The sequence below is a fragment of the Chelon labrosus genome (genome assembly GCF_963514085.1).
Source record: "Chelon labrosus genome assembly, chromosome: 24".
NCBI classification, from domain to species: Eukaryota; Metazoa; Chordata; class Actinopteri; order Mugiliformes; family Mugilidae; genus Chelon; species Chelon labrosus.
The window spans coordinates 6,158,894-6,169,342 of NC_140357.1; the positions used below are offsets into that span (position 1 = coordinate 6,158,894).

Genomic DNA, 10,449 nt, shown 5'->3' on the forward strand with positions numbered 1-10,449 from the left:
GCGCACACGTGCAGTGTATAAGCAGAAAGACGTGTCAGGGTTATGTCAATATATACAGAGTCAGCGGCATCAATCACAGCTGTCTGGCAGGGTGAAACCTCCAGCCACCGCTGCTTCATTTAACAATGAAGGCTCCACACACAGGGCACTAGTATCACCTCAAATTGACAGCAGTCTTAGTAAACACCTTTAAACATCTTTATCATTTTCTTTCTTTTTACATTTCTCTCCCCTCTCTCTCTCTTTCACAGGCCGTAGCAAGACACACACGGAGATCTCTGCCCAGTGACAGTAACGCCACCGCAAATGGTATTAAACAAGTTAACTCGACACTTCTCATTCCTACAAGGACAAAGGTTTGGTTGGAGGACAGCCGGTGCAGTGACAAGCATGTTTATTTATAAGATAACAGATCCCAGTGGGTGGCTGAACATAAACCAGAAAAACAGCATCAATTAAATAGATGTATAATAAAGGATAGTTTTACATTAAAGGACTGATGGGAGATTAATTATGCAAGTATGGATCACCTTCTGGAGGGGAGGCTGGTAGCAAGCCAAGCACTGGAATCCAAAGTCTATAAAAGAAAGAGGCGCTGAAAGCTCACCTGGGCTTCCTGTATTGAAAAAGCCATAAACTTCATGTTCTTTCCTGAGGGTCCAGTCGATAAAAGTGTTCATATTTTTGTTTTTGTTGCTACCGATTCATCTGTTGTAGTTATTTAAAGCATCCGGCTTTTAGGGCCTTCCGGGCGATATTCAGTCAAAACAAAAAAAGCTCTACGATCTCAGCCTGTAGTTACAGCCTGGTCATAACGTGATAATAAACAGTTTTGCTTTAGATCTCAGATTATCTTTACATGATCTGACAATTTCATATTGTTTTTGACTTAATACCCCGTCAGTCTAAGCAGTGTGTAACACTGAAATACATAAATAATCACTTCCTAATTCACAGTTAAAGGAGCTATAAGGGCAAAACACAAAAACAAGAACAAGAAAAAATAATGGCAGATGAAAAAAAAAGCCTTCAATTGTATCAGGGCAGGATAAAGGTGATAAAGTCAAACTAGAATATGTTTTCCTGCTTGTAGTTGCTTTCGCAATTTGTCACTGCATGACATGCTGATAGTTCCCACTGTATCTGTATCGGCAGCGGACCAGAAACACTTCACAGTGCTGCTTTTCAACCTTTGCGGCGCAGCAGTGTATCTCTGTGGAGCAGCCCGCGACACAACACCCCATTGATTCTTTGTAAATGTCACATAAAGCCCAGTGGAATAAACGGGCAGGAAAGGGCAGCGGAGCAAGTTGTGAATTATGTTTTTTTTTTTTAACGGATGATTGTTTGAATTATATTTATGCTGCTGTTGTTGAATCAATGACTTTTACATTCAGTCAAAACCTTCACTAGAACAACACTTGAACTCACAGAGGGCAAAACCCCACAGTGATGGAGTAGACAACATAATGCACCACCGTTTGTCTGCAGTAAATACAAGTGGCAAAGCCTCAGCATATATTAAGCCAATAAATTCCTGTGACTTTATTACATGTGTCAAATAAAAGTTTTTCAGCTGGAGGAGAAAAAGTAAAACGGATAATGAGAAACATCCTTTCCATTGCAACTTCCACATTTTGGCTAGATCCAAAAATAAGCTCTCAGGTGCAGGTTAAAGACTACGATAAGAGAATGGATGCCCAGAAAAAGTCAAAGCCAATTATTCACCAGTCTCCTTATGGTCTCTGACCAAAAAACCCAGGGCATATATTTCCTCCTTTACTGCATATATAAACATTCACAATTTAGACAAAAGTGCAATCGGCCAACTTGTAGCTTAGGTTTCCACCCAAAGTTTCACTCTGATTCAGTGTCTGGTAAATGGAGTCAGTGAGTTTAAGATGAAAAAAATAGAGCAGTAAGTTATCAAACAGATTTTACGAGCGATTGCAGAGATGGGCCTTGAGATGACCGAGACCCTGGCTGAAATAAAATCCTGCAAGTGCAGCTCGAGAAATCACAAATATTCAACAAGGAGGTACTTTTTGGGTACCTCTATAAGTTCCTGGTTTCATAGGAAAGAGTTCCTGCAGAGGAAATGCATTCTATTCATTGCATATTATTACTTGTTATCAGTCTTTCAAAAGTCAAGTTTGCTTTCTGTGTCAGAGCCTTTATGTCTATTCATGTCTGGACCGGGGAGCAGTACTTTAACTGAGATCATGCCTTTGGGGAGTTTTATTATCACTTTGTTTCTGGTTGGCTGACTGTACTCGCGTGATGTAATGACAATCAAGTCATTGACTGGCGCCGTCTATTTGGACCAAGTCAATTGGAAAGGTTAAAGCCTGAGCACAGTGTGTGTACATGGACATCTGCTTGTAAAAGAATCCATAGCTGCAGAACAGGCAGATATACGTTGTTAAATGGACTCATTTATCACTGGCTGCATTCGGTCCGTGTCAAAACACATACAGGGTGAGGACATAAGACGTGACTGGAACATCTGCACCCAACACTGAAGCATAATTCCATGGGCTAAAAATACCACAGCAGAACAAGCATCGCTAAACGCCGGCTAAATAAGATTACACAGGAGAATGGTTATCATTAGGAGGAATGAGAAACACTTATGCTCCAGACTTGCTTCTTGAATCATAATGTCACGAAGAAAATCTCTTCGCCAGAGCGTGCTTAATGCAAAATAAAAAAAAAATTAAAAAAACACAAATTAAAAAGTGCAGCAGGATAGCGTATGCCACATATAAAGATGATGCACAGCACAGGAAGCAAAACAATAACTCAACTCCCTCACTCCTCTCCAGGTCCCAATCCAGCCCCGTAAATGACCACTTCTGCCTCCAAACAAGATGGCGACTGCCAAAATGGCAAAATTAACGCTTTCAAAAAGTGAATCACAAACCAGCACATGACATTGCAGTTGTTGCGTCCATTTCTTTGTTTTTACAGTCTGTGGTTTTAAATGCACAGTCTGTGCACGTTCCTGCACCCACGTGCCCTAAAATGCTTTACAGGTGTGCTCCAGCTGGTTAATTCAGCTTTGCACGAAAAATTTAGATTGTTTACTGACAAAAAAAGGCATATTGCTTTGCTGACAGTTTGCATCCAAGGTCTTTCTGGTGTCTTTCTGGTGTCAATCATTTTAAACCTTGTGGAATTTCCTGTCTGCCAATTTGCTCTGAGACCTAAAAAAAAAATGTTGCCCAGAACTGTTTTATTTTATTTTTTAACTTATACAGTCAGGCAATCATGGGTGATCTGATTATTCAATTTACTTTAAACTGTATTACTCAATTCATTTCAACCCAATTAGGAGAAGTAATGGCCATGCTCACTTCCGTGGGGAATGTTTTTAGCGTCCTTGACAACATGTTTGCACATCAACAGCACATAAACCACATCAGAGTTAAAAGTGTGAGCCGATGGAAGCGTCCCCCTGTACATGTGCGAGTACTGTACCGTAGGTTTACAGTACATTTGATGTGTGTGTGTGTGTGACAGCATGGCTCTGGGAATACACACGGGCACTTAAGTATTATGTGACGGTATTTGGAGCAGAAATAATCCACTAGCTCCACTAGCCTCTTTAGCAAGCACATGCATAAGCAAACAAACAACTGGATGAATTTAGTGTGGGCTCATCCATCAGCTCTGTGTCCCTATTTTCTTTATTAACTTTCACGCTTTCTCAGACCCCTGGACATGCATGCACGAATCATACAATTTACTTTATTATAACAGTCAACTAATGTAACACTCGATGGAACGACGTGCTTGAACAACTGCCATTAAAGTTAAATGACAAACACCAATTAATCTCACATTTCTTCTTGTCCTGTTTGATTCATTTCTTTCACTGAGCTGTTTTTTCACTGTTGCAGTTGTCTCCCGTATCACCAGGAAGAGTAAAAGACAGAGAGACCATTTAAAATGTAAGACGCTGACGATATTTTTAACTTTCCCTCCGTCCTACAACAACAGAATGGCTCAGTGTATGTAGTAAAACCGAGCTAAAGCGATCAATTATTGAATATGCACTCAGAGACATGTATAAGCTGCTTGTGTCCGTGAGACACCTTCATATACGAACTGCGGTTATTTTACGTGACAGTTTTCTAGTGGTTGTGTAGTTTTGGACACTTTCAGTAAAATTTTTCATATAAAGGGAACACGCAAAATCATCCATGTGTCCTGGGTGTTTTTCTTGCAGTACGCTTCCATGAACATCTATCTGAAAAAGGAAAAACAGCAACTCAAAGAGTAAGTGGTTCGGACAGTGGAGGGCAAAAGCACGGTACCTTGAGACATGAATATTAAATGCAAGAAGATAAATAAAAACAAGAAATGATTTTTAAGTTTCAAACCCTACACATACATATAAAAATATCTAGTCACACCTTCCTGCAACAGCTTTATCATACGTTTCACATTTGATTACGCATACTTCTTATGCACAAGCACTAAATCATTTTTAAAAGAACATTTCAGCCTTTAGGGACACCTATTTTTTTGCAAAGAGTTAGAAATCTTCATGTCAAATGGTAATCTTAGATTAGCACAACAACTGAAAGTAAACGATTAGACTGTCTGTGATCAAAGGGAAACAATCCCACTAACACTTAGTAATTAACTCTTGGTTAATCCCTACACAAACCAAAGTCTATAAAGGACTAGCTGTGGTTTTAAAGAGGGGAATGTGTTATGAAGTATTTCTTGGCCAGATATATTGTAACTTCCTGGAGTCCGTGCGTGCCACCTGGCAACATCACGCTGATGTTACATAAATGGCAAGAAATAAAATAAATGTGAGCCAAAAGTTTGATTTTATGTAAAATTGTCATCAGAATTATATATATATATATATATATATATATAATTCATATCGTACCGCATTGTATCATATTGTCCCTTTTAGTACCGTACCGTATCGTGATACATAGTGTATACTGCACTTCCAAACGAGTTTTAACATCAGGCAGGAGATCACTGACTTGTGTAAATCACCATGGGATACACAGGTGGTTTTGTTGCCTTTGTTCTCAGTGATTCTTATGAGTTCAGCCTCAGGCCAAACACAAGTACATGTCTTCTTGTAATTGGCACTGAGGAAAGGAGAAGGATGTCTCAGCAAAATAGAAGCACTTTGAAATAAAAGTCTGCAGTCACAGTATGGCTGCATCAAGGCATTCATCCATTGATACAGCAAAAGCCTCTGAATATATGTGTCCTTAAATAATTAACCAAGCAGCGTTGCCTCCTAATCAAGGCTTCCATGCAGAATACATCAGACATGAAAACGCTAACAAGCGAGAACCACATGCTGCATGCGTCACATTCTCGTTACGTTTCCAGAACACGTGAACTCCCCAGGGCAGAAATTCAATGAGAATGTCACTTTTTGCATCGTTGATCAGCTGGCACATTCTCTCTGGATTTCAGCGTGCTTGCGGTCTGAGAATGGAAGATTAATTGGGAGATGATGCTCGCTCTGAGAGCTATTTGTTTTCGCGGAGCAGAGACGAGGGAAGGAAGTTCTGAGCCGAGCGGAAAAAACAAAATGGGCTTTGCCTCATTTGCATAATTGATCAAATTTGGGCTCACGTCAAAGGGGAGAGGAAGCTGAAGCGCATCACTACAGTCTTTCAGCACTATCTGTTGTGAGAAATTAGTTAAATTATGGGCAGTAAAATGCTGTAATCATAACATAACAGAATATTAGTGTTCACCAGGAAATGAATCCCCGGAGAAAACACTGCTAAGAATGCAGAACTGATTAAAGCATTTCATTTCAGAGCTGGTATCTTCCATCAAATAACCACTGGAGGATAAGAAATGTGTGTTAGACCAGAATGAAATTAAACTTGCTACTGTAGCTTTCCACTTAAAGGTAAAACATGTCATCATCCTTTAAGCAAACGTATAAACAAAACATGTCTTCAAGTATTTCAACACGCTGACACAGTCAAAAACCACATCAGTCTCAGTTTGAAAGATGAATCGCCCATGAAGCAGACTGCGTCTGGTTTAAATTACGAGCAGGGCCAGTACACAGATGAGTGGATGGATGTGCTGCCATATAAAGCAGACAGATAGGTGAGGGAGGGAGGGAGGAAGGAAGGGAGAGAGAGAGATGTGTGAAACAATTTCACATACTGAATGAAATAGCCAGCAGTGTGTTCACCCCGCCAGCCCCCTCCCTGCAGTGATCACCAACCAAATCCCTTAGGAGGATTATCCAGAGTCAAATCAAGAAAATCGCGCAACTTTAAGGTTAACGGGCAGAGAGGGAGAAAGAGAGATACGTAGTGGGGGGCGGTTGCTCTGTAGCTCGTGTTATTTTTTCCCCCTCTTCTGTCTTTGATATACATGTTTTGACACGTATGAAGCAACATGACAACCTGCACCACGTGTCGCAAATTTATAGGTGAATACAACTGGCTGATAAACATTTTAGAGACATTCAGGGTGCTGTTAAATGATGCGTTTGGACATGTTTATGTCTATGGTACTCACACACACACATGCATGGACTGAATACTGGACGTTTTTGATCAAAAGGTAGCACTGACAGATTTACTGTATAGAAAGATAAAATAGTCCATTTGACTCAGAATGCAAGGACTTCTCAGCAGCTTTGGCTGGTACGTTCAAGCTTTTCCTAACAAATGTACTTCGCAGTCTTAATTCTGGTGGTGTCCTTGGTGACATTTCTGTGCTGGCACATTAGTAGTTATGTTTTACGTCGACCAACAATGACTGGGACAGAGCCTACATACTGCAACAAGCAGTAAATGGTAAATGGTGTGGAAAAAAGTCAAGATTTCATGAAGTATGGCTGTCAGGTAGAAAGAAATATGACCTAGGAACTGTCCAAGAAAAGTTATAGTTGTTCCAGATAACAAAGAAGAGTTCAGAGGAAGGACGCCGTTGATTGTCACTGATGTGGCTGAAAGAGCGCTGAAAGAGCGCTGAAAGACGAAAATGGACTAAGGGAGTGTAAATTGTAGGCATATGTCCTTTTCACTACAGTTTAAAAGAATACATTTGACTCCAGACGTGAGTAGCATCAATCCTCTCATCTATCAACAGCTTCAAACAACTTTTTTTCACGAGGCAGATTTCGTCTCCCGTATGGACACGTCCAGTGTCAGGGAAACTTTCCCCTAATGTTTTGTTGATATTGCCTTCATTTTCTCATTCGTTGGGTGCCACAGACCCACAATGGTGTAGGAGCGAAATATAATAATATTTCTTTTGTTTTTTTATGCTGTAACCTCAGCACAAACCCAGTAAATGGCGAAGCACAGACGTTGTTACCTTCTCTTCTCACTCAGATAGGAAAATGAAGCCTAGTAAAGCATAGCGAACTATTTGCCACCTCGTAATTTCTGAAGAAAGAAAAAAACTGTAGTGACACCGATATTTCTGTGTGTTACAGCACATGGGCTGTATAAACAGAAATAAATTTCACATATACTATACAAATTCCATGTAGTCTGAGGAGCTTTTTGAAATAGTTACAGCTCATTTTATGCATCGAAGCCCCTGAATTACTCAAAATTGAAAACGAGCCTGACTAAACTATTAGGGAGCCGTGACTTGTCAGGTGGCCCACAGTGGAACTTTGCCCTCTGAAGTAGCAGCATGCATTGGCTTAAAGCAGAAGGCAATTTGGCACACATTACTGTAATCTGATATTCAGAACACAAACAAGCACTGCTGGCTACTTTCACTGCCAAATGCCGACACACTAAAGCCAACATTTTCCCCACATTACAAACGCTGATACAGGTCTTTGTCTTTAGGATGCATGGATCGGAATGGATGACAGCGATTGGGTTAATGCTCCTGAAATAGAGCCAGATGTGCAATCACACAACTCCCATTAGTCCACAGACAGTAAGATCACAAACCCCTCTCACCTGACACAGATGTTTTAGTTTCCATCTTACAATGAATGATTCATTACAAGCATTTAAAGGTGATAAATGATCCCCAACTTCTCATTAAAGTTTATGAAGCAAATTTGGCTAGGGCATCGTGTGCAAACAGAAGGCTCCGAAATTATATTATGACAGCCCTCGGATACACCCCAGCCATCTGGGTATAAGCAAAGTGCAGCTAAGATGCCATGCAAACACTCTCTTGGTGCCTGTTAGCGTTACGACATTATTCATTTTGCGGCTATTTTACAGTGAGTCGACAACAGATCGAGCCAAACCTGTACAAATGGGTATGCAGAACAATTTGGCAGGAAGACAAAAATGTCAAAGAGGCACAAACCCTTGGTTCCTGTAAGGGTAAAAGGGAAGTACTTGCATTGAGAAATCAAAGCCAGTTATTCAAATTAAAAGTGGGATCATATGCAACACATGCACATTTGTCTTATCCTTGGGGCTTTTATGTTTTTCTTTGATAGGCAGTAGTGACATGAAGTCGTGGGGTGAGACAGGATCGACACATAGCAGAGAGTGCAGACTGATATCGAACCTGAAGTGTCTGCTGAACTAGGATAGCTGTGAGGATGATCCAATAGCTAAACAAATCGGCCTAACATCACACTTAAAGCTTGCAAGCATACATCGTTCCAGAAATAAACATTAATAAAGCATGTTTAAAATGTTCAGTTCTTTAAAATGCCTGCTAGGTTTGCGTGGTATTCCTCTTTAAACTTTTGAAGTCGAAGAGTTTGTTTGAGATCCAGCCGCAGGTGAGAGAAGGAGAGAGAGAGAGATGGCAACTTTACTTCCTTTGTACGTACAGTCTGAGTCTAATCCACCAAGATCACACACATCACAATGTGCACCTGTCAGCAACAGGAAGAGTATACGATGGATCAAACGCAGCAAGCTCCCTGTATCTCAGAATGGCTTCCAGACAAACTGGATCAAACTCAGACTATCTTAACTAAGCCTTTATCTCACGGTGTAACTGCCCTTAAGGTCCGACGCGCTCCGTCAAACTTTCCTCCTTTTCTTTTTTCCCCCTCTGCACTCCAGATGCTAACCTCTGACTGAATGTGTGCGTATATGTATAGGTTTAAAAGATTTGTCATGAGCCATGTTTAGAGGGCTTAGCGATGTGACCACACATCAGTGAAGGATCGTGGAAACGTGTACTTATGTACATGTGTATCATGTAGTGTGTGTGTGTGTGTGTGACTGAATTATAAAATCACAGTGTACAGGGATTGGTGTGTGGCGAGCTGTCTTAAGACTGTCTTCATATTTGGATATCTTTGACAAAGCGTACAGAGCAGACACAAATTTAACATCAAGACAAACCTATACAGTCAATGTATCCTTCACCAAGCTGTTCCAATCAACCCAAGCGCTCTTCTTAAGTACTTAGCAGTCCTATTTCAACTCTATATTCGCCTTTGTTTGCTCTACTGACTCACCTTGTGTTCCCATTCACTAACCACTGTCTGTCCTCTCTTGTTTATCTCCTTTCTAATCCCTTGCACCATCCGGTAGCTCCTTGGACTCTCTGATTTTATTCCTTTCTCCATTTCGACACACTCTCTGAGCCGCTGCTGCTGATGTCCATATCATCTGTATGCGTTACGCCTTGCGGATCGCTATGTGGTGATTGCTAACTCACTCCAAAAACACACAATCAGATCTCCACCTGCTTATAAATACATCAGCAACACACTCAAAGGTAGAAGCCATTCATTTAGGTCTGATAGTAGGTAGGTACATGGCACTTCTTTTTTGCCTCGCTACCTGTTTTTCTCAGGTTTAACTGTAAGAGTCAAAAAAACTTCTTGCGGGCAAATAAATGGAATATATGGAAACTTGCAAACCCCTGCAGACATGACCAGTTCTCCTGGAAATATGTTCCATTCCCCACTCTTGCCTGTTGAGGTTTCTTGAATGCCCTTTTAAGGTGTAAAAACTGGACACGCACACTCACCCGGACAGCTTTGGCATCTTGGAGAAACCAAACATGTCCATGTGCTCCTGCTACAGAGCGCTACGTCCCACAGCTCAGGTGCTCCACATCAGCATTCTAATCCACATCCGAATCCCTTTCACAGTTAAAGTCCAGACAATCAGCGTCAACCCGGATCCATACCAACAAAAAAATCTGTTGACTACAGAATTCTTGCGTTTTACTAAAATATACTCAAACACGCTTGTATCACGCTTGTTGAAAGCTCCGTCCAGTGTGCATGCAGTCCAATTTCCTGTCTCTTTCCTCAGGCGATTTTAAGTGATGACAGAGACAGTGAGGGTCACCCTCCACCTCTCTGCTCTCTCTGGGACAAGTCAGCTCTTTCTGTTGCTCTCCACCAGGATCAGCTGGGCTGCAATCAGCCCTCTATGTGTGCTCTCCATCTCAGCGCATGGAGAAGTGCAGCGATCATAGCCGCGGCAAACAGAGAGAGAGAATGGAAGAGAGAGGGAGGGAGGTGAGAGGGAG

The 10,449-nt window shown here is 41.2% G+C and overlaps 1 protein-coding gene across 1 annotated transcript in view; it reads right to left on the reverse strand.

Moving 5' to 3' along the window:
- The window catches only part of LOC311509275 (FERM and PDZ domain-containing protein 4-like), a 39,689-nt gene extending 29,599 nt beyond the window's left edge, over nucleotides 1-10,090 (reverse strand). Inside the window, exon 1 of the mRNA XM_084574402.1 lies at nucleotides 9,940-10,090. Within this exon, the coding sequence (XP_084430528.1) occupies nucleotides 9,940-9,980 (41 nt within the window). The 5' untranslated portion in view covers nucleotides 9,981-10,090. The remainder of the gene's footprint in view (nucleotides 1-9,939) is intronic.
- Nucleotides 10,091-10,449: the final 359 nt, after the last annotated feature.